This window comes from Dufourea novaeangliae, unplaced genomic scaffold (assembly GCF_001272555.1).
Source record: "Dufourea novaeangliae isolate 0120121106 unplaced genomic scaffold, ASM127255v1 scaffold101, whole genome shotgun sequence".
In the NCBI taxonomy this organism is placed as follows: Eukaryota; Metazoa; Arthropoda; class Insecta; order Hymenoptera; family Halictidae; genus Dufourea; species Dufourea novaeangliae.
The window spans coordinates 1,083,950-1,107,410 of NW_015373989.1; the positions used below are offsets into that span (position 1 = coordinate 1,083,950).

General features: G+C 36.5%; 5 protein-coding genes across 7 annotated transcripts in view; 3 read left to right on the forward strand and 2 right to left on the reverse strand.

The window, feature by feature from the left end:
* Window positions 1–1,737: 1,737 nt before the first annotated feature.
* Window positions 1,738–5,518, forward strand: LOC107187765 (15-hydroxyprostaglandin dehydrogenase [NAD(+)]-like). Its single transcript, XM_015575929.1, has 6 exons — window positions 1,738–1,978; window positions 2,062–2,188; window positions 2,505–2,611; window positions 2,684–2,857; window positions 3,282–3,436; window positions 3,517–5,518. The coding sequence occupies exons 1-6, from the start codon at window positions 1,772–1,774 to the stop codon at window positions 3,749–3,751; spliced, it is 1,005 nt and encodes a 334-aa protein (XP_015431415.1). The 5' UTR covers window positions 1,738–1,771; the 3' UTR covers window positions 3,752–5,518.
* Window positions 5,519–6,138: 620 nt separating this feature from the next.
* On the reverse strand, window positions 6,139–10,472 carry LOC107187702 (protein LSM14 homolog A-B). Its single transcript, XM_015575854.1, is given in 8 exon segments — window positions 6,139–6,589; window positions 6,741–6,920; window positions 7,168–7,455; window positions 7,613–7,811; window positions 8,775–8,835; window positions 8,837–8,965; window positions 9,102–9,256; window positions 10,289–10,472. Coding segments are annotated over 8 exon segments (1,437 nt in total). The 5' UTR covers window positions 10,410–10,472; the 3' UTR covers window positions 6,139–6,285.
* Window positions 10,473–10,871: 399 nt separating this feature from the next.
* Window positions 10,872–13,446, forward strand: LOC107187717 (cytochrome c1, heme protein, mitochondrial). Of its 2 annotated transcripts, XM_015575870.1 has the most exons (9): window positions 10,872–10,943; window positions 11,043–11,160; window positions 11,760–11,810; window positions 11,993–12,138; window positions 12,209–12,341; window positions 12,423–12,587; window positions 12,665–12,778; window positions 12,868–13,002; window positions 13,089–13,446. In XM_015575870.1, exons 2-9 carry the CDS (start codon window positions 11,089–11,091, stop codon window positions 13,200–13,202), a joined length of 930 nt encoding a protein of 309 aa, XP_015431356.1. In that variant the 5' UTR covers window positions 10,872–10,943; window positions 11,043–11,088; the 3' UTR covers window positions 13,203–13,446. The 2 variants fall into 2 exon arrangements, with proteins under 2 accessions (XP_015431356.1, XP_015431357.1); XM_015575871.1 differs by lacking the exon at window positions 11,760–11,810.
* A 1,612-nt stretch (window positions 13,447–15,058) lies between these two features.
* Window positions 15,059–16,413, reverse strand: LOC107187737 (ubiquitin-conjugating enzyme E2 variant 2). Its single transcript, XM_015575899.1, has 4 exons — window positions 16,173–16,413; window positions 15,586–15,728; window positions 15,313–15,438; window positions 15,059–15,244 (listed from the first exon to the last, which is right to left on the reverse strand). Exons 1-4 carry the CDS (start codon window positions 16,195–16,197, stop codon window positions 15,104–15,106), a joined length of 435 nt encoding a protein of 144 aa, XP_015431385.1. The 5' UTR covers window positions 16,198–16,413; the 3' UTR covers window positions 15,059–15,103.
* A 1,159-nt stretch (window positions 16,414–17,572) lies between these two features.
* Window positions 17,573–23,461, forward strand: part of LOC107187774 (tyrosine-protein kinase Src64B) — a 76,968-nt gene continuing 71,079 nt past the window's right edge. For both annotated transcript variants that reach the window (XM_015575946.1, XM_015575947.1), the window contains exon 1: window positions 17,573–17,786. The gene's annotated coding sequence lies outside the window, so the exon portion shown is untranslated. The remainder of the gene's footprint in view (window positions 17,787–23,461) is intronic.

Here is a 23,461-nt window from a genome sequence, read left to right on the forward strand (position 1 = left end):
CACACAGAGTTGTCAGGTAATTGAATACAGTAGTGGATTAGAGGAGATGGTCCAAATAAAGGGTAGAATCTAAATGGGGCCTAGTTAAAAGTATAAACTACGATTAAAAAAACAAGCTTATTTTAGCTCCATATCATAAAGCAAACACATTTTACATACATCGAAGTGTTACATTATAACAATCTGCAACAGGTTTAGCAATAAGTGCTAGCCCATATTTAGACCATCTCCTCTACCCAAATAGCACATGACGCCTTGAAGACATCCATTTTACGGCTATTTTAGGTCTGAGGCGTCTTTAAGCCGTCTTCAAGGCGTCATGTGCTATCTGGGTACTTATTGGTGCACCTAATAAAACATAGTACGATATTTAAACCTGCGAATGAAAATACAAATACTTGACCATATTCCGAAAAAGCACATGAAGCCCAATGATACCTTGAAGACGGCTTAAAGGCGCCTTAAACCTAAAATAGCCGTAAAATTGGCGTCTTTAAGGCGTCATGTGTTATTGGTGCACCTAATAAAACATAGTACGATATTTACACCTGCGAATGAAAATACAAATACTTGACCATATTCCGAAAAAGCACATGAAACCCAATGACACCTTGAAGACGGCTTAAAGGCGCCTTAAACCTAAAATAGCCGTAAAATGGGCGTCTTGTGCTATTTGGGATTACAATCCACAAAGACAATACGTGCACCATAATCTTGCACATACAATAAGCAACGCATAATTTTTTACTCGGAATGAAATACCTAATGCTTCTCAGATTTCACCTGTTCGGCTTGTTTATCCAACAATAAGCGCCCCGCCAAGCGATTTCACGCGCGCAAAGTCTCATTCGACCGGGTATCGAGCGGAGAAATCTCCAAGCAGACGCGATACCAGCCACAGACTGAATTAATTGGTCCGAACGGGAAGGGTTAATTAAGAGGGCTATCGACTGTTCGAGATCCGTCTATCCTGGTTCGCCGAGGGGAGGAGAGAATAAATTCTCTATCCCCCTCGTTCAGCCACATCCACGAGGCTCCCCTCGCGATAAAAATCCAAGCGCGTCTCGCGGCCCGTATCATCTTTCCACGGGATAATCGCGATGCGACAGCTCCATCCGCGTATAAATACCACCGACGATCACTAGCCACGCTTCAGTACGCCAAGTCACGACCGTCCACCCTCTTGTGACGTTTTTCCATTCCCGTCGTCGGACGTTCTCGATTAACGCCTTGTGTTTCTTTATTGTTCTCCGATCCCGGTGACAACACGGAATAGAAATATGGGTACGTTCGATCGTACTCGAAAACAGTGCTAGGAAGAGACTCGAACCACAAAGAATTAGATGAATGTCCATTTTTGTGACCATTTTCTTATCTTTCGTAGATGTGAAAATTGTAAAACTGATAGTGTGCGATTGTTTGGCATTCAGAGAAGAGTAACAAAGTCAAAACTTCGAGTTCTTCGAATAGTTGACTTCTTTTTTTTCAATAGAAATTCCAAACCATGATTGTTTATGCATTAAATAAGAATGTACCGTTTCACACTTACTTGAACCGAAACTTCTGAGGCATTGGGAGGGAAGAAAAATCTTTAAAAATCCTTGTATCTTCACATCCTACTCGTTTTTCTTCTTGAAAGTTCCAAACACTTCTACACTTCACAGGAAATATGAAACTAAACGAAGGTCGAACTAGTACGAAGATCGTAGACACTTGCGTCTCTAATACTCGAGCTCCTCCTCATGACTGTGTCTCTACGCTGAATGTCAAAATGGAAACCGTAATTGACCATTCCATGAATATTACAGAGACCATCCCCACCATGAACAACAGACGCAGGCATTCGTCGGCCTCTGAAAAGGCGAAGGAAATAGAGGCGATTAATGGGATCGTTTCAGGTAAAAATATCCTAATCACCGGTGGCGCAGCAGGCTTAGGGAACGCGTTTCTCAATCATTTTTTGAAGCACGGTGCAAACGTAAGTCCTTGAACATTTTCAATATACCGTCCCAGTTTTTTGTAAAATATTTCTCACCGTTTCCGTTAATGGGATGATTTCAGAAAGTGACGATATTCGACATCGACGCGGAGGCTGGTAAAAGGGTCGAGTTGAGCGTGGAGAAATCCTGCGGCGAGAAGAAAGTTCATTTTATTCACGTCGATGTGTCAAATTACGAACGGATGACTGGTAAGTATCGCACAGGAATTGGGTTAGAGATAGACACAGTAGTAATCCCGAAGCAATTGATAACACTTCGATGTATGTACGATTTACCCGAATTCCTAAGGCGTCAGCGGTCTTTTGTCACGTAACTGATAAATGGCTGCCTGGACCTTGATGTAACGAAAACATAAATATTTTGACGACTTTGAAAAAAAGACACTGAATATAGACGGAACTTCCTACGGTGTAATTTTGCATTGAAATTCTGTTATCTTCTCTGGTGCTGTTTTTTTTCTTCTGAAGATTTCGAAAATTCTAATCTAAATCCGGTTGATTGCAGAGGCTTTCGAGGAAGCGGTAAGGCTGATGAATGACATTGATATTGTCGTGAATAATGCTGGTATATTGGATGAACGGAGATGGGAGAAAGAAATAGCAGTGAATCTTGTAAGTGATTAGGAAAATTTTCTTCGTTTCTTTTTTTATTGTTTCTGAAGAGATCACGTTTTAACGTTTTAGGGAGGAATGATTTCTACTGCGTTGCTGGCTGTGAAGTATTTGAATAGAGACAATGACGGACACGGGGGAACTTTGGTGAACGTCAGTCAACACATAGACATCAAGAACACAGCCCAACTTCCGGTTTATACGGCCACGAAGCACGCCATAATCGGTCTTTCGCAATCTCTTGCGGTAAGACGATAGTTTATTTCTTCTTTGAAATAATTATTAACTCAAAAATAACATATTACTCTATTACGTTTGTGCTGTTGAAAAAAAAATTTACTGGAATGATCATTTCAACATTAATTCTGTGAGGGGTATATTAATAAGTCTTCTTTCGCCCTAGTGGAATGACGACCATTTCGGTAATGTAGTTAAAACCCGACCAAAGAATGTTTATTCAAATCTTAATCCTTATATATAAAACGAACATGAATTACAACATATACACAATAATGATAGGTTACAACGTATACAATCTATTCAATGAAGATGCCTCTCGTCTTCGTCTTCTCCCACCAATCAAGATCTAATTCTTTCATTCGTCCATCGCAATAGTCGGTTAATCAGAGATCTCTAATTCGACCGACAAATAAAAATGAATTTATTTCAGGATTCATATCAGTACGAGAAAACCGGTATCCGTGTGATAACGTTGTGCCCTGGCCTGACAGAGACAGCGTTAACCGTGGACAGTCCAAACAAGTTGCTTTCGAGATTCATGAAGGCTGACTTTGTCAAGAACCTCGAGCAATTATCGATACAAACGTGAGCAGTCTCTCCTTCGACGACCCATCTTTTTCTGTTTTTTTTTTTCTTTTTGTCTAATCGTTTATTGTCCATTTCAGGCCGTACGTGGTGGCACAAGGCCTGATGTCGATTCTCCGAGTGGGCGAGTCCGGCAGCATATGGGTCGTCGAGAACGGTCGTAGTCCGTACGAGGTTTACGTACCGAATCCTCGTACTTTGCGCCGCACATACAAGAATAACTTCACGCTGGTCGAGACCAAAGTGGTGAGCAGAGGTCGTCCGATAAGAGAGGTCTGCGACAACACGCGAACAGGTCTGATGAGCTGCGCTTGACGAAACGCATTACTGGGATGATATATCTCGACTTATTCGTTCAATGGATCTTCCAAAATGAACGGCCCCTCGAAACGTCACGGTTTTGTTGCACGACGTCACCTCGGGAGGGGTAGGAAAATTGGCAATTTTTGTTGTTTCTGTTGAAAAAGTTGTCGAAAACCGTGACCGAAAGTGACGGGAAGCTGTCAGTTCGTTTTTGAAAACGACACGCGTCGAGCAGAGATTCGACCTTACAATAAGTACGGATTTACGGTGATTAAATTGCGAATCGATCGAAATGTGGTGTATTCAGCCGTGAAAGAAATTGTAAGGCAGAGTGTTAAGCTGGGTTGCTTGTGATATCTCGAGTGTGATCGATATTACAGTGGTAAAAGTATTTTATACGCATCGCACTTTGTACAATCGTCGCACGCAATAATCTACAGATTAAAAAATAATGATATTTCATTCGTCGTATATGTTCTGTGTGTGTCTCTTTTTATTTGAAACTTCTGCTTAGCACTGTCGATTTACAATTGTTTATGCCGAACAATATTTTACCATACGAAAAAAAGTAATATAAGTAATTGACAAATACTTTCAAACAAATCGCTCTCTATCACACTCTCTCTTTCGCTCTCAGAGTGAAATTGGTGGGCTTAAAGAGTACAATAAACGTTCCTTTCCATTTTATTATCTCAGTATTAATTCAGCATTTGAGAATCACAATATCTGCTGTACAAAAAAAAAATTCATCATCGGAAAACCGCATTGTACGCCCGTGCAAGCAATTCTTCAGACGGGCCAATGCATAAAACTTAAAAGTTATATTTTCTTCATTACTTTTATCCCCCATATTCCTTCTTCCTATTTTTTACTTATCTTTTAATCATATATGCGTTTATTCATTTTTTTTTCCGTTTTTGTTAACTTTACCTTTGCAACTTTACTGATAGCTTATGGAGGTTTCTCTTCGACTTACACGTAACTAAATCTCATTGTTTATGTATGTATATATCTGTATACGCTTGGGGACTCCGTACGAGCCATAAGAAAATAACAGTCGCAAATAATATACCTATTCTGCCTTTCTTTCTTGCGTCTTATAGTTTTAAGGACATTATCATGCGTACTTTTTTTTTTTTCTGTTACTTTGTTTTAGAGTCTTACTCTCGCAAACGCTGTCTGCGATCTGCCCGCGGCGTCCTCGTACATCAAAAAACGATATCTTCGACGGACTCGAAGCTATTAAACGCAGTCGAACTATAGGAAGGCATTTGCGAGCTCTCTCTCTCTATATATATCTCTCTCTCACACACATTTTCACTTACCACGAGCATACCACGTTCAATATTTCAAAAAAAAAAAAAAAAAACCTAATAGTCAATAAATCGATGTACGATTCAGCCTCCGCGTGTACCCCCCATATTCTCTATCAACCGTACAAAATCAATTCTACTTTTTCCCTTTAAACTGTGTCTTTGTGTATATGTTTTTTTTTCTTCTCCTACACCGTCTCATTACAAGGAACCGTTTAAACACGTTCCCGTTCGAAAATCAAAACCCCCTCTGTGTGTTTAATGTACGAGTAAAATGATTTCACCTTAATTCATATACATCGGTCATCATCTTAAATAAATAAAGTTTTGACTGTTCGAAATAACAATAATATATTGTCCTACTCTCTAGTCTGCGACTGTACGCATTTTCCACTTGTTCCTTGTTCCATATCTCCCCCTCCCCACACTAAGTTCCGTGTTCCATTTATCCGCGGAAAGGTACAGTCAACAACGGCTGGCGCCTTTCGTATGATTCATATCAACTGAATCGTATGTGTGCAACACGAAGAATTAGTCAGTTTTTTTTTTTTTCGTTTAACACACCCCATTTCTCCCATGAAATCGTCCCGAACACTTTTACTTCACTGTTATACCGCGTTCGTCGCGAGTTTCGTGCTGCATTAGAAAATATTTTCCTTGAGATTCTCATTGTTCTCTTTCCGCGATCGCGATATCCGCATGCTTCCCGAGTTTCCTTCGAACAGTGCAACCCAAAACGAGCGTAACTTAATGTGCCGTAAAAACAGTTGATTCGTGTTATTATATATGTCTCGCGGAACATTTCTATCGTTTCTATCGTCCAGCGTGTGTTATTGTACTTGTTACATTCATCAAGCATTCCATGATTCCTTAAGACGTAGGACATAGTGGCTCTGAGTACCGAGTTTCCGAAATTAACTACTTATAACAGTTAAGATTTATTATTTGTCGATAAATTCTAAACCCAGGACTCCGGGCCAAAGCATCCGTTAATTCCCTACTGTGTCTCTGCGTGGCAATACAAAAAGATTCTCGATAAAGTTCTCTCAAAGAACTTTCCCCCCCCCCCCCACCCTCCCACCCCCCCATGACCTTTCTTTTCTATTATTTTCTTGAATCAGTGAGTCCTTCTTAAACTCGAAATTCAAATCAGTCCATAAGAGCAGAGCACGTATCGTAAAAATCTTAATCTAAAGTGAATACTTATACATATATGGTGTCCCGTTGCGTTATTCAAAATGATACAACGCGGCTATTTTGCTGCGATTGAGTGGCCGACTGTTCGTTGATCGTACGTTGGTTTTGACTGCCAGGATTGTTCTGTTGCTGTTGGTGTTGGTTCGCTGGATTGCGGTTACCGCCTCTAGAACCTTTGTAACCACCACGGAAACCGCCAGCACCACCACCTCGGTACATGCCGCCCATTCCACGATTATAATAACCGCGACCACGGAAACTACCGCGCCTCGTTGACGCCACGCCGAATGTTTCAGAGTTCAATTTACGCTCTGTCCTCCAGTCCGTACGTTGGAACCGACTGTCATATTTTAAAAGTACAATATTTTCAAGCAAGTTTATGTTAACCACAATAATTTTAAATGCTACGTTTATCTTTCAAGCGAAACCCGCATCGTACACACGATATTAAAAGATTTAAATATTTTTAAACAATAGAAATGTACACTCACCCTTTACTCCTCTCGACAGCTTCGCAGCTAATGTTATCAAAGAAAGATTTCGACTTATCGTAATGGACTACCTCCGGTTCCTCTTCAGGCTCTCCTTCGCCTGCTCCAGTTTCATTACCGCTGTCATCCTTCTTTTCATTGTCAGTACCAGAATCGATCTTCGTTTTCGCTAACTGAGATCTAGAATGTGTAACATAGAACACACTGAATATTTATTTCAAATGAATCGATGTATGTTAAAAAATAAACAACTTGTCGCTGCGTCGCGTAAGCAATACATAAATGGTATAATTATGAATTACTTTAAAAAACGCATAAAACATTGATTTTGCATGGGTTCCACTTTGCACATTTCAAACTGTACTTGAAATGAATCCGGCACCGCCATGCTGAGTAACTAGAGTTTACAGGTCGAAGAAGTACGCACCTCAATTCTTCGAATTCAGTATTAGCCTGCTCGAAATCATAGTCGATGTCGAATTTCAGTGTATTCTTCGGTTTGGCACCAGCATTACCAGGTTGACTTCTAAAGCCACCGCGACCTCGTCCACCTCTGCCCCTCATATTTCCACGATTCATCCAACCACCACGATTTCCTCGACCGCCTTGCGTGTGGGCTCCTTGACCTTGCATTTGGCCATCCTGCTTCATAGGATCACGCTTTGCGTCGTTGTACTGTGACACAGTGCCTCCTGTCTTGTTACCGCTATTATGGCTGAAAGTAAAGGCATAAAACATATAATGTAGGATACTATCGATAATCGATATCTCGAAGGATTCATCTAAGTCTTTGGTAATAGGTATGAACATTAGAACTTTATGAGTCATTAGTAATTGATTTTTAGATGAAATAAATGCTATGATTTCACTACCTATCATGATCACGACGAGTAGGTTGAATGGTTCTCATGTTTGTCTTGTCACCGAGTTTCCCAATAGTGCCACTTTGTTGTTGCTGCTGCTGCTGATGGCTTACCTGAACCCCCTGATCCATAGTGGGACTTTTTCTTGTCAGCAAGGACGATGTTGGAGTTGTTGATCGTGAACCACCGCTAATAAGATCTAATACACCTATGATAATAAGACGAATAGTCATATACATTGAATTTTCGTGTTTCCAACAATCAGGGTTATTGAGACATTAAGTTAAATGTTTAACGCAATGGATAAAACGTTTAAAAGAATGTTCAATAGTATACTTGTAACCGTAGTTCTACGCGAATTATATTTAAAAGGTACTACTTTAAATGTTTACAAAGAGAAATTTCAGAAAAAGATTTCTACAAGAAATTTCAACTGTTCTTGCTATTATGTTACTTGCTAATGCATAATGCTTCTAATGTTATTCAGATATAAGAAGAAATTATGAATCATAAAAACAATGAAAAATTTGCGTGCACAAACTCTTGGTAAGATAACTGAATTAGTGAAAATGATAAGCATAATTATGTAAATACAGAAGGAAGAATTGCATAACAGACACTGAAATAGTTTTCTTATTGTACATTAAACGATAAATACAGTAATACTGTACTTAGTAATTATTTGTACCAGGCTCAACAAACAAATTTTCAAATTAAACTAAGCATATGAATTGTCAGTGTCAGAAAGGAAACATTATTACAAAAGTAAAACTATTGCAAAGTCGATTAGAAACATTGTATCGAAGTGTTTATCAAATATTTCTATACGTGCAAATATATTTCTAAATACGTATGCACATATCAATAAACACAATTGTAACTGTGCTGAAAGCATTCAGTTTGTCTGATAAATAAGCAATGCCAAATCCAAGCACAAGCCAAGTTATAATCAAAATTTATAAAAAAAAAATGTAGTCGGCAGCAGAAGCTAGAGAATATAAATGGTTAAGAGAAGAAAGGGATAAGCAAAACTTGTCATATTAGCAACGGATTAGAAACAATTTGAAAATATGGAAAATCTTTTATTAGATAAAATGAAGTTAGCAAGCATTACCAAAGAAGCAGCAAGCATGCCATTGGCAAAGGATAGTTCATAGCAAAAACAGTTTACCATCTTCCAGAGATTGGTCTTTTGGTAATGGGTCGACATTGGCCATTGGTAGTGAGTTTGGAGGTACCCATTGTCATGCCATAAGGTGTTCCATACTGCCCACCCATTGGGCCCATCTGGCTCATCATTGGATGAGCATAACTAGGCTGTGGTTGGTATGACTGCTGGCTCATAGACGGTTGCACCGTCATCTATAAATAACCACAAATTATTTAGCAATGATAATTACAGGTGACACCAAATTATATTTTAATATGTGAACTTGACAATGAATATTAAGAATTAAATTCAAATACTTTAACAAAAGGATCTGATGTTTGTAATTACCTGCACAATGGCTGGATCATTTGGGATTGAACTCACATTATTCACCACTCGAATATCTTTAATATCTGAACCACGGAATAAAATGTATTCATAGACTTGGTTCTGTGGTGCCACAGGAAGTTGTGTTTCTCTGTCCTCAGTTCCAAAAGAACGCACTGTATCATAGAAAATAAATTCAATAGTATAATATATAACACAGAAGCTATTTTCTATCTTACAATATTAATTCTCATTATCTTGATATTTCAAACAAATTTAAAATACAAGAAAGCCAAATAAAATAAAAATTTATATTATCAATCATAATATGTATTAATTAATAAATTAAAATTTCATAAGAAGCCTAATATGAGATGGTATTAAATTCAAATTTAACGATTCATTATATCAGTTTTGTATAGTGATGAAAAAAGAAAGGACAGGGAACATAAACAGGGCAAGCATGAAACACAAACATTCCACACAATGGTGGATGTAAGGAATGGCTTTCAGGCAACCTAGCTTTATACAAACATAATTACCCCATATTATTATTAGGAATGTCCAAATTTTAATTAAATATATCTCTCAGAACAGATTTAGCCTATTTTATGTACACTCAAATTATTCCAGACAAACTCAAAGACAATGAATTGTTCTGATAAACCTACTGGAAAGCCAGGTATATTATTTAGTACAAACCTTTTTTGAACTGTATTTAGTTAATAGGTCTATAATATGAAAATATGTAATAGTTCACTTAGATAATGTTTATGTGAGACATATTGGAGTATCCTACATTATTACTCCATATCTCAGTAGAGATTCCTTTACATTTGAGAGTATTAAGTAAAACTTTAGTACATTTACGGAAATAAAACGGTACGTTAAAGGTGGAAATAAATTTCAAAAGTACATTCAAATTACAAATATTCGGCAAAACACCCGTTATAAATGACGGGTGACCCCGGTTGTTTTGTATCGAAGCTTTACCGGATAAATCAAATATCGAATGTTTCGAAAGCATTTTCAGGTATAATATATACAAAGAAACTGCAGAATTTTTATTAACAATGCACGACAAAAGCATATAAAGCAAGAGGAAAAGGATAATCGAGAATTTATATCGGCGGGTACAACAACGAAGTAACCGGGAAACGGAGCAGCGGCAAAACTGATTTCGGTATCCATCTTGAGTTCAGACTCACCATTAGCCAGAGCAATCGTACATTCTTGAGGATCAACGGTAAAAAGTCGGCCTTCGTAACGAATGTCCGCTTTCGATATTAAACTGATTTTCGAACCCAATTCTGGCATTCCTCCGCTCATCTTGAATCTTTTTCTTCTGAACGATGATCGATGTGATATTACAGGATTCACGACACCGTCTGACGAAACTACCAGCTGACACCAATGGTCGACAGCAACTGCCAAGTCTACCAACAAAAATTGCGCATGCGCCACGCCTTCAGGAATTCAGGAATGATTTATAAATTTCAAAAGTGTAATAAAGCTGAAAATAAAAAAAGATTCTAAACATTAATATTATTAGATATCTTAAGATGCACTATATCTTCTAATAAAACATCATGTACTATAAATGATTCATTGTATGTGTCGGTCCATTGCAAATATTACGTATATAAAGAAATTTAATAATTCTGTTTTCTCGAAATATAGGAAATACAAGTACGTTTGATAATATAAACATAAATAAAAAAATATTATATACAGCTTATGCTCATGAGGATGAATTTGAACGTTTAAAAGTTAATCTTTCGATATTGGTATCCTTGATTAAAGTCGTCTTAAAGACTTGAAAGTTGTGTAAGAACGTTATCATTCGGTCCTATCCTACAGAAGGTTTGTGCTTTCACCAAATAAGCATATATATTACGACAGAATGATTCTAAAGATACGAAGGATTATTATTTTATCGATTCACAAAAATTATTTCTACAGATGTTGTATTGACTAGCGGTCTTCGCACATTGTACCTTTAGCCAACATGGCGGCATCGCTGGGTCGGGTTTGTAAATCTGGACTTTTAAAGACGAATTATGGCACGTTATTTGGGCAGGTATGTAATTTTGAAATGACACTTGTTTCCCAGTACATCCGCTCGTATATTCTATGAATATCATTCTTTATTAAGATGTTGGTGTTGTGATATTGACATTCTGGACTTAATTTGAAGGGTTCTCAAGGAACTGTACTACTTGTCGGCTGCTATGACATTTTTTTCAAAGATGCATAATTTTATACTCTCTATCACTGTTTTGTTTCTAATTGCATGCACTTTATAATAGGTCAATTAATTTAAAATGATTTCAAAGACATTTAATGTGATGTTATGTAATAGTGATGGGTACTGAAAATTTTGATGCTGCCATGATCAAACGTGCGTAAATGCTGTAAAGCTATTATCCGAAAATTAAATCCGTCACAGAAAATATTTATAATTTTTTATCACGAAACAACCATATACTATATGTAATGAACTAAGAATGATAATAGTAAAATTACTGTGAAATCTCTGTTTTTCATAACCCTTGAATAAACTTAAGTTACTATTACCATTAATTCAAAAATTCTCTTAATTTTATTAAGTATGTTTAAAAGAAAAATGTCTTTTGAAGCCTTAATGTTTCTCATTCAATATCTAAATTTTTATTTCAGCCTGCTTATAATTTTTCAACAGGAAAACAATGGTCAAGGGGTAGAAAAATGGTATGTGTATTTCTATAGTCATTTGATGTCCATTCTATTCCTAATCCTAATATGCATCTAAAAGTCCCAGTCTCCACTTGATATGTTTATGTATCTTAATAGTAAGTTATAATCTTTTTACATATAATATTAGGAACAAAGGTAATACAAATAATAGAATGATGTTATTTAAAATTTTATAGTTGTTAACATGCCTGAGTGTAACAGCAGGGGGTATTAGTGCATTAATTTATGGATTGGAGAATTCTGTAAAAGCTTCTGAAGGTGCTCATGTTCCAAATTACCCATGGAGTTTTTATGGGCTAATCAACTCATTAGATCATGCAAGGTAATTAAAGATAACAAAACATAATGAACAGATATATGAAACATGTGCAAACATACATTTCATGATTTAGTATGAGACGAGGATGGGAGGTATACAAGAATGTGTGTTCAGCGTGTCACAGTCTGCAATTTGTAGCTTACCGTGAACTTGTTGGTGTTACACACACCGAACAAGAAGCGAAAGCTATCGCAGAAGAAGCTCAGGTAATAAATTCGAAAACTTATGAAGATGATTGTATGGTATCAACGAAATGAATATAATAAGAGAAACTCTGGTTAATATAGGTACAAGATGGTCCTGATGATACAGGAGCTATGTACATGCGTCCGGGTAAATTATCTGACTATATTCCATCACCATATCCAAATGAAGAAGCTGCTAGAGCAGCTAACAATGGTGCCTATCCACCAGATCTAACCTACATTGTCAATGGAAGACATAATGGAGAAGTAAATATATCACTTAATACTTATATTGTGTGTAAGTCTTTTTTTATTAATTATTTGAAGCATAATTTTCATTTCAGAATTATGTGTTCTCTTTGTTAACTGGCTACTGTGATCCACCAGCTGGTGTAAAAATTTCAGAAGGTCAGTATTTCAATCCATACTTCCCAGGAGGAGCTCTTGGTATGGCACAGGTAAATGAAATTATTATTCAAGACACATACATAAGACTGTGATCACTTTCTTTAAAACTGCTTTTTAAATTAATTCTATAAATCGTCAGGTGATCTTCGATGAAGTCTTAGAATTTAGTGATGGTACACCAGCAACTGCTTCGCAAGTAGCAAAGGATATAACCACATTCCTTATGTGGACATCAAACCCTGAGTACGATGACAGAAAGAGAATATTTATTAAGGTAAGATGACAGTAATCAAAACTACGTTTCTGAGAATATATTCCATTGATTTAAATGTCACATAAATTATTATTTACCGTTTGCAGGGATTTACTATATTACTGGCGCTAACGGCATTAACATACTGCATGAAAAGACACAAGTGGACAACAGTAAAGAGTACCAAACTACTTTTCTCTCCTAAAACGAGGAAGCAATAAATACAGTCTGAATATAAATAACTTCAGAGATTAGATCAAAGAAAACAATTCGACGGTGTTAGCATGCTATAATGGAATGTAGTTTTATAACTTATTTGAAAGTTGCGGCATCATTGAAAACATAATCGCACGCAAACTGACATACGTACACGTAATCGTCAGTCGACAGTCAATCAACTTACTAACTTACTCATTGTACATATAACTACAATCTATGATACCATCGTCTGGTTTAAATAAATTGTTAAACATACTTAATGTGTATTTATTATCGAAGAAAAATTCCCAACGTGTCGATGCTATAGAAGGAATAAAAAAGTAATAATATGGAAATCGTTTCTAATGAAATCCTTTTATTTTTTTTTAAGCTTGACTTCATCGACATAGAGTAATAATTATTTAATATTTTTAGTAGTATCAATTAGATTACACTATTACATTATTTGTAGTGTAACAGAAATGCGAAGCTGATGAAGAGGTATGTATAATGTTTCAGGTAGTTGAGAATTTAATAATATTACATGATAGGTGTGGAATTCTGTTAAAAATCTCATACTTTGGTTTGGATTTACTTTAAAAATAAAGGACACTGCTACAGCTTGGATAACAAAACTCCAAAAAATTATATTACGTTTGAAATAATTTATGATTATATTTTTTTTCTCTCTAAAATATAACATAATTATGGAAAACCTTTGTTCCATTCTGGACATGCTTTATGGAACGGTATAGTTTGTAGCAATTCATAACAAAATTGCGCCTAGCATTATACACCTGATTGATTCCCTAATGTTTGGAAAGCTATTTATGATACTTTGGATGTTTATTAAGAATTAAGTATGGTTTTACTAATACATCAATTATGAAGCTTGGGTCATGAAGTAAAGGACAGGCTTTTACTACGTACTGTAGCATAAAGACCATTAAACTTAAAATATTTTTTTAATATATAAATAGTGGAATGGAGAACAGAAGATTTCAATATAATGCTTCATATATTGATGTATCCACTGATGCACCACTATACCATTTACCATATATGCTACTGTAAACCAAATTACTGCTTGGTATATTTCAATTGTAACATAATATTTTATTAATTAAGAAACATGTTTTTTTTATATAGAATAAGAGGCCGTTCTTGGATGATGTCTCAACCAAACGTGCTCAATACATGCTCACTTTTATGCTACTTGCACAAAAAGGCACATCATTATATCAAATATGGATCTCAACAACCTGTTGTTTGGTAAAATCTTAGTAACAACTAACAGAGAAAAACATAAAATACAGCTTAGTAAAAATGAGCACACAAAAATATAAATTCTTAAAATTTAGAATGATCTATAATAGTAATTATTGAGACACCTCCACTGATTATGAAATGGCACTTATGCACAAACTGAAATGTTTTCTAATTTATATTCAGGCAATTTTTTTTTTTCGTTTTAAAAAACTTTGAAGGCATAAGTTGTTCTTACTGATTATTACTTTTATTACACAGTCTGTGTTTCCAGTTTTTAAGATTCAAAATATGACTCTTGTTTTAGATTGTATTAACTTAGAAAGCTGAAACAGCATTTTCTTAAATTAAATGCAAGTGCATATCTTTACAATAAAATAACAGAATTAAAATAATAATTTTACATATACATGAAATGTACTTTAAAATTAGAAAATGATACGTAAAAACAAATGTTTTGTGAATTTTGTAAGTATTTCTGTAAACTGAAAACACTGATTCAACTTTTATAGTTATCACCTTCTTTTTTTTTATACAGATGTTACTTCTTAGCATACATCTTTATTGAGTACCCATTTAATAGTATTTGGTACCTTGACCGAATCTTGCCCCATGCTACCACAGAAAGGAAGAGATGTTGAGTTTACATGTGGCTAGGCTAAAAAGTGCTACCTTCTGGAGGCTGAGACAGTTTCATATTATCTTTCAATGTCATCAAACGGCGAAGCTCTTGAAGAACTGTTTTAATTGTGTATTCTCGTTGCCACTTTGCCAATACTGGTACACTGCGATTATCAACCTATAAAATACAATCCATGAAATATTATTTTCATTATTAATTAGCTCAAACAAAAAACAAACACTTACTGCACCAGTAGTACTGTTAATACAATTTATGTTGATCCTGCTTAAAAATCTAACGTTAGGAGCATCATCTGGGTATCTCTGACCGCAATCAATTTTCAAACTATACATCCTATTTTCATACGGTGTCTAAAACAATATCATATAATGCTTAAGTAACCAATAAATCCACCTTTATTAAAACTACAAGGATCATCAATATTGTTTTTATAATTCATGCAAAATATAATAACAATACATATTCCAATTTGGATATAAAACTTAAGAAGAAATTACTCTAGGTGGTCCAATTATCATTCCAGTCCAATGTGTGAGAGTCATGTCATCATCATTTTCCAGGCCCCAACTGATTGTACCATCACCTACACCCTTTTGACCTTGCTCTAATTCCTCTAGTAAACGAAAGTTTCGAGGTACAACTAAAAATAAGAAATCAAAGTTATCATCTTTAAATCTGTTAGCAATTTTACTACGTACAGGCTTGTGTTAATAAAAAAAAGTTGAAATAAGTACAGGTTATGAGCCTATAACTTTGGGCATGGTGTAACCTGCTGCTGGTTTGTATTTTTATAATCTTCTCTTAAGTAGAGCGTAACTTTCCTCATATAGAAAATGCAAAATAACAGAAATATCTTCGAAAACAGGACGAATCACTGATTACATTTAGACACGTTTACTGTGCGTGATAACTTACTACAAAAGAAATACGACAGATTTTATATTTCATGAGGAATGCGGAGATCAGTTTCCGTCATGAAATTTAACCTGTGATTCGTTTATAGAAAAGTCATTAGTTTTTAAGGAATAACCGATCTGTTTGTCGTTCGCATCTTCAGCTCATAAAACAGACATAAAATACTTACCTACACCGGTAGTGGGTACCGCCATGATATCTTATTTTTGTGAAGCGCTGTATATTTTTCCAAAAAATAGCGAGTAACACCGAATAATGTGCCGTGAATTGATCCACTTTAGAATACGCGACTCAACAATAACGCGAAACTTTCATTATCCAAGGGTAAGACAAGGGAAATAATATCTAATGTTCAAGTGAAATTCACTTTGCGAAAATTCAGCCAACCTCTGTGAGGTTGTCTGTTTCCACAAACTACTCGCTTTCTAGACGGGTTTGCCGCATCACAAGTTTCACATCTCGGCAGTTACCGGTGTTGTTTTTATGAAGTTCTTGACAAGTTTCGCAATCTCTATTACACTGATATTATTTACGTCCTTCTTACATTTAATATATTATGTTTTTGTCTAATTATATGTGCAAACGTTCTAATCTAACATTTAGTATTATTCGTTTATGGATTATATGAATTTATACCGTACTTGGATGTCAAAAAAGACAATTAAACGAAAAGTTTGTTAAAGTGTAGCAAATTTTACTTTTATTCAAATAAAATTTTCAATCAAGGAACCATGTCACCGATTAAATAATTTATTCTTGTTGATGTTCCAAACAGTTGAATTTGCATAGAAATTCAAAGTCTACTTATTACATGTAGCAAATTAATGTTTTTTTTAATAACATTTCGGCTTATCATTGATTTTGTACGTGACATTTGACATAAGTCACCAGTAGACTGCAAATGTGGATATTATTATAACATTCACAAATATGCAGATCATATGTAGACAATCAATTGAATTAAAGTTTAAAACACTTTTGATAAACTATATGATTAATTGCATACAATAGTTAAAAACTACTAACTTCTCTTTATGCTTAGAAAAATTCTGTGAGAGTTTGGAGAATATCAAAGAATTAATATTGTCAACGTAGATGAAGTCTTCAATTAACTTTAAAACGAATAATGAATATTGGTGAAAACAGATCCCTAAACGATACACCTATTATTTTTATCATATGGAAACTTTCGATAAAATATAGTCCGTAAAAACACGAATTTGAAAAAAATTTCATATATGTTTATAAATTAAATGCAGATGTTTGTGCAGATTTACATTTTGACGAATTAATTTATGAAAACAGGATTTAAATAGCTGATTGCCTCAATGAAATTTATCACTTGGAAACAAGGAAAAAAATGTAGGTGTTATAGTGTCTTAAAATTTTTATTTCACCATATTTTATTCGATTGTATCTGTTATAAATACCCGCAGTCTAGTTATAATAAATTTTCTACGCAAGGGCAGGGCGCCGAATTTTTTGGATACGGGTGTGAAGAACGTGAAAGCTAGAGGGAAGGAAGGTTGGTAGAAATGGCGTCGGCCTATAGAGGGGAGGAAGTCGGTAGTATCGCGCCGGCTGCGCAAGAGCAGCCTGTATGGTAGATTTTCCAATAATGAACAACCCGTGGTAACTGTCAGTCCGCTCGTGGTGCATTTCGTTGACTCTTGCCTGCGCACAGTGTGTCCCGGCGTGTGTTAAAATGTGCTGTACGATTAATTAAATATCTCACCGAACGCGGATTACTCGAAGAACGACGAGGGTCCTGCTGCGGTAACAGGTATGTGGATTTTAAAAAATTATCCGGATTTTTCGCTGTAATAGCGAACTGCTCAAACAGTCCTGCGTGCTGTTTGACATTCGAGCAGATACACCTACTGGAGTGTCCACCATAATAAACAAACGAACGCCATTGACCTTTAGCTGCTCCAGACCTGGGCAAGATTCATTTGAAACCAATAACTTTGAACACTTTAACTAACAATAATTATTTTTCGGGAACTAATGTATTTCCTTATTAATATCATTTTTCTTTTGCACTTGGCCAATTGAATGAATTGAAACAGGAATGAGTATTTGTGGTAACAATAAATAGAGGTAGTTATAAATATTTGTAGAAATAGTTTTGCTTAATTAAATATTTTTTCTTGAAATATTCACTAGTGAAAGGAATTGTAAACAGAAAGTATTGATAAATTAATCTTTCGAATCGAAGAAGCTAACATTCAATTAATGTATAAAGTTCGTGTTACAATATCATTTTTCTTCAGTGACCATTTGTCGTTACTTCGCATTTTTATTCAAAACACGCATTTTTCTCTCTCATAAACGAAAAGTAGAAAAACGTTCTATTACATAAACATAATTGATATTAAGTTCTTATTTATATGTATGCTCAGCAAACAGCCTACCACCTCTTTTCCATTTACGCGCGACAAAATAATCTTCATAGAAATTGAGGAAATATTTTTGGCTCTGTATTCCAAATATTTAAACCCGTCGTTCCGTCAGCTCTGTAATATCTCGTAAACGCGTATTATCTCGTTAAACTTCGTGATCGCCAGTTATTCAGAAATGTTTCCAGAAAAAGTGAGCAGAAAGATAGCGACTATCGATACAACCGTGATCAAATTTCGATAGTTTCGTGTTTCTGTTACAGAATAACTCCGAATGAAAGTTTGTTTTTTTTTTTACTTAAATATTTTGTTTGTACGTAACATTGGTCAGGAACTGTATTGACCTTTCCTATAAATTCAGGTTCGATAAATTGTTGATAGGAGTAGCTCATAAATCGGCCCTAGTAACAACTGTAGGTACTCATTTTCGACGTACATATCCAACTTACAATTCGGGTTAGATACAATAGTAGAGAGGACTCAACTGAGCTTCGTCCATTATACATTAATGAATTTTTATTTATTAACAAGTCCGATCAGGCTTGACTAATCAGGGTATAATTTATTAAACAGTTATTTACTCACGATTAATCACTAATTAAGACCGTATTAAATGAAATGTTTATAGTTGTATTCCTCTATATTGCCTTTAGGATTCGAATTTACTTAACTGTCTAGTCAGAAACATACGGATATAATACAAAAAAGAGAGAAGAAATACGGAAAGAATGATAATATTTATTCATTATAGAATGCAGGTATAATTCTTATTGTGCCCGCTTCAACGTGTCAATTGTAAATGAATTTTTATCACATAAAGGCGTATTCTCATTATCCCCAAGCCTTACTATAGGTCGCGGGCCTTTATGGCGACTTCGAACAGGCCTCAGGTCCTTCCTCCATCTTTAGTTATTTACTAATCATCTACCTGTGCTAAATACATCGGTGGTCACCATCCTTACCATTGTGATCGCTTCATTTTTTGTTTAAACTTCACCAACTTGAAAACATTTCTATAATATGTTCTCGGTATACATCACCATTATCAAGATTCCTTATTATCATCACTAGACTGCGGATTTTATGCATTTATAGCTCATAGAGCTCTGTTAAATATAATAAAAAACAAAACTTCCATCGGATCCAATGATTTTTCTGCTTTATTCTAAACCCAATAAGATACTTAGGAGGAAAAATAAATTTTTACTTTTACTTCTGTCTTTATAAATTTCTCCAGAAAATGTTATTTTGCATAAAAATCCGCAGTCTAATCATTACAATTCAACCACGATAACAGTAGAAATCGACTAAACCGTGGACCGTTGTCGATTTTCACGGCGACCAACTGGTCGTCAATGAATAGTCTGGCAGCGAACCGTGAAAAGGAGAGCACAGGCAACGACGACAAAAGTAAAGGAGCAATAAACGGCTCCCCGAAGAGAGAAAAAGAGATAGAGGCTACGACGAGTGTGTGTGACCGTTGCCATCGGGTTCAGGTGTAATACCGTTACCAGCCGCGATTAACTTCGGCAAATATTCAATTCCGCGCGGAATCGTCGATCGGTCGTCGTGCGGGTGTGGGGTGGGGGGTCTCGTGACAGAGCCGAAACACGATGTGCGTCGCCCTGAACTTTCTTTAATTGCGGATCGGTCCCGTGGCGACGCGTTGCGTGGTGTCGTCGGCACGCGCGGCGCTCCGGCGTTGTTGCGCTCCCGGAGCTTTCACCCGGAGCCGCACGCGCCCACTTTGCAAACGTGGATTGACCGTACATATATCGTTCGCGTTCGATAACATTGTGCCCGTGAACTGCCAGTGCCTCGGCACCCGATTCCACGGAATGTTCCTAAATAGACGATGATATAATCCCAGATTCCGAACGATTCATTCTCTCTTGAAAAAAAAAAAATACACGTGTGGAGTGAAAAAAATGTTTCCCGAGAAGACTGATGATATTTGTTGTGGTTGTAGGCTGAGATTGTTTAACGGATCATGAAGGCGTTTTTTTGATAGATGATGTCCAAGTTTTTTATAAATATATTGATCCTTAGATGGAGCGTTTGAAACTCGGGTCAGAGTGGACCCAGTGGATGGTACACCATTCATTTAGTAAAATATCATATCTTTAGGTTTAAATCATTCTATTATAGATCGGTGGAAAGAATTAGAATTATAGAGGGTGTACCATTTAAATAGACCACTCGAATATCTTCGGAATTATCGACGATATTTAGAAATGTTTCAGACGAAAGTTAAATGGTATCAGGGGGCACACTTTCTGGTGTGAGGAATATTATTTTCTATGTGGACGCGTAAAGGTCATATGAAGTTCAACTTTGTTTTTTTAAATGCAATCGTATATTTTTTAATACACTACTTGATGCTACTCGTTATTCCCTACATAAAGTACTAAGTCACTTATGACGAATTAATGCATTCAAAAATATGCGATTCCATTTAAAAAACAAAGTTGACCTTCATATGACATCAGAAAATGTGCCCCCTGATACCATTAAACTTTTGTCTGAACTATTTTTTAATTTAGTCAACAGTTTCGAAGATATTCGAGTGGATCGATTTAAATGGAACACCCTGTATAATTAGTTGTATTTTTTGAACCACAATTGTGTTAAATGGTTGCATGTTTGCCAGGAAGGAAAAGCACAGTCATAGAAAGTTGCACTTCCTTGAAGTATCTTTTGTCCATATCGTTTTCTTCTGGTTATTAGTTACTGGAAGGTGCGGCGTGTACCTGGCACTAGAATCACAAAATATTCAGCCAGTTTAGTTTATCTTTTCGGAACAAATCGACTGTCCTTGACGTGGACCACAGGTTTCGGAGCGTCCTCTATAATCGCGTTTAATGGGCTTTAAACTTCTGTGCTATTGACTCGTTAAATCGTTCATCGTTCCCCCTAAATAGATCAGTATGTTGAGTGCACACTCGTTATACCAGCAGGCTGACCCAATTTTTCTTGGTCTGCGATTCCTTTAAATAACGGGCTCCCATTGTTTTCGAGTTTACAGTTGATTTCATGAATAGTTTATCCTTTGTGCAGAGTAAGCGGTGCGCGTATCATCGTAACTGGAGAGAATTGTCCCACTTTTCCCTGCTAGAGGATGATATAGGCTAAAACCAGGCATATATGTCTGGATGCACGCAGACACAGGAAAGTTTCCAGTGGAGCCAATCGTTGGTCTTTGATTAAAAATAGGACTGAAGGTTTCCATGTACGAATTTCTCGACAAATCGGCGAAAAGTGCTTTCCGAGAAAGTTAATCGGAGCATCAACAGTGAACATATTGGAGTAGGAGGATTCAAGCGGCCTCCCATCTCGGGAATAATCGTTGTTTTTCCACTGTTCGCGATTAAGGTCGTTGAAACCGCGTTCTATCATCGACAAGATACTCCACGGTGGCTTCGTGATTGTCAGGAATTTACGAGGGCTTCTCCTTCAATTTTTTCTTTCTTGTAATCCAGCAAAGAACGAGACACATGGTTCGAGCAGTGTACTCTGCGCAAACCAGACGTGTGCATACATACGGTTCGAATGATTTCTCGGTGGCAAGAATCATCCGGGAGCAGCGTGATAAACGCTCGTTCAAAAGGTTGTTTTATCTTTTCGGGGATCCAACGAACAGTCCGTGTATTGTGCGACAACAGTATGTCTACGGTTCGGTGAACGGAGAAATTCGTGTCGTCGAAAGACGAGGCCGTTAATGCACGGAGACCTCTAGGTGCCCGAAAGCGTTTACGTCCGACCGAACACTTAGCGTTCTCCGCCCACTGGCGACGCGTTTAAAAGATACGGAACCATGTGCGTCAAAGTATCTTTAAATACAAGGTGCGTCTGTGTACAGGCTTCTAGACGAGCTTACGTCTAAACGGCTATTAAGAGACATTCGACGCTGGGAACGTTGCTCGTGACACGAACTCCGTGAAATTTTGGAGCAATCTCTCTAGAGATGTCGAATTACAGCTTCGTGGTTACCGATGAAATTTGGTTTGTTACGTCTGTTAACGCTCTAAATGGGTATGTTTTCGAAAACGTATATCAGAGAGTTGTCGTGTGGGGTGTAGAATGTTTCACGCAATTTACGAATGTAATTATAGAAAATTAATGGGTATGTTTCACGAGACATAATCTTCAAATTTATTTATAGTAAATTATTCTGAAATTTCATTCTCATTCGTTGAACCTTCTTCACTATTTTTCGCTTTGAAAATGCTTCCATGTTAAGGATGGTTTACCAAAATTGCTTCTCTAGTTCATTTTTTTCATTGATTATGGAGATAATTAGACCATTCACGATAATTTGGAGATAAATAGTTTCACTAATTTGAACCCTTGAATGGTTCTGTGTACTATTCCTTCACAGACCTAGCGAAGGAACTCGAACTTTGTAACTTATTGTCTCAGAAACGTGATATAAAATTTCAACGACAGTGCACGTTACCAGGTCAGCAATTACATTAATTAGCCTCGAGGATGTATTTTTCCCGTGGATTTAAAGGCGGGAGTCTTTGGGATTGTTTCGAGTCACTTAAGCTCTTCTGCCCACTCGTGTCTCCGTACCTCCGTGTTCCGTTGTAATACGACGGCTCGAAAAACTTTTCAAATAAAAAAGAAACGTGAATGGACCGCGCGCACGGAGAATTCCTTATTATGATTTCTTGAAACACCCTGACTCTGCTCGGGCAGGGACGTTTTACATGCGAACCCACCAGGCTTTTCACGAGCAACGCCATTTAACGTTGGAACACCAGCTATTAACGGACCTTCTCGTGTCTTCTATTGTTCCGTGGAAATTATGTTAATCTTCGAAATGTAGAAACTGCCCGTGCTCTGTTAGGCCTTCGTGGCCCATGTCAGAATTTACAGTTAAGAGTACGTTAATTTGTAATACAATAGAAGATCGTACAATTGTTCTGTAATGAACCAGGTGAAAATGGTAACAACGGGTTGATCGAACTTCTGTGTGACGTGGTCTCCAAACTGTGTCTTTCCAAACTATTGACCATTCATTAGCTCATTCGTTGTAGAACATCTCGTATATTAT

Coding starts and splice junctions, on each gene's coding strand:
- LOC107187765 (XM_015575929.1), top strand. CDS start 1,772: ATGGAAACCGTAATTGACCATTCCATGAATATTACAGAGACCATCCCC. Junction 2,612..2,683: donor AAGAAATAGCAGTGAATCTT/GTAAGTGATTAG, acceptor TTAACGTTTTAG/GGAGGAATGATTTCTACTGC. Junction 3,437..3,516: donor GAGCAATTATCGATACAAAC/GTGAGCAGTCTC, acceptor TGTCCATTTCAG/GCCGTACGTGGTGGCACAAG.
- LOC107187717 (XM_015575870.1), top strand. CDS start 11,089: ATGGCGGCATCGCTGGGTCGGGTTTGTAAATCTGGACTTTTAAAGACG. Junction 11,161..11,759: donor ATGGCACGTTATTTGGGCAG/GTATGTAATTTT, acceptor TTTTTATTTCAG/CCTGCTTATAATTTTTCAAC. Junction 11,811..11,992: donor GGTCAAGGGGTAGAAAAATG/GTATGTGTATTT, acceptor AAAATTTTATAG/TTGTTAACATGCCTGAGTGT.
- LOC107187737 (XM_015575899.1), bottom strand. CDS start 16,197: ATGGCGGTACCCACTACCGGTGTAG. Junction 15,729..16,172: donor GGTACCCACTACCGGTGTAG/GTAAGTATTTTA, acceptor TCTTATTTTTAG/TTGTACCTCGAAACTTTCGT. Junction 15,245..15,312: donor TTAACAGTACTACTGGTGCA/GTAAGTGTTTGT, acceptor TGTATTTTATAG/GTTGATAATCGCAGTGTACC.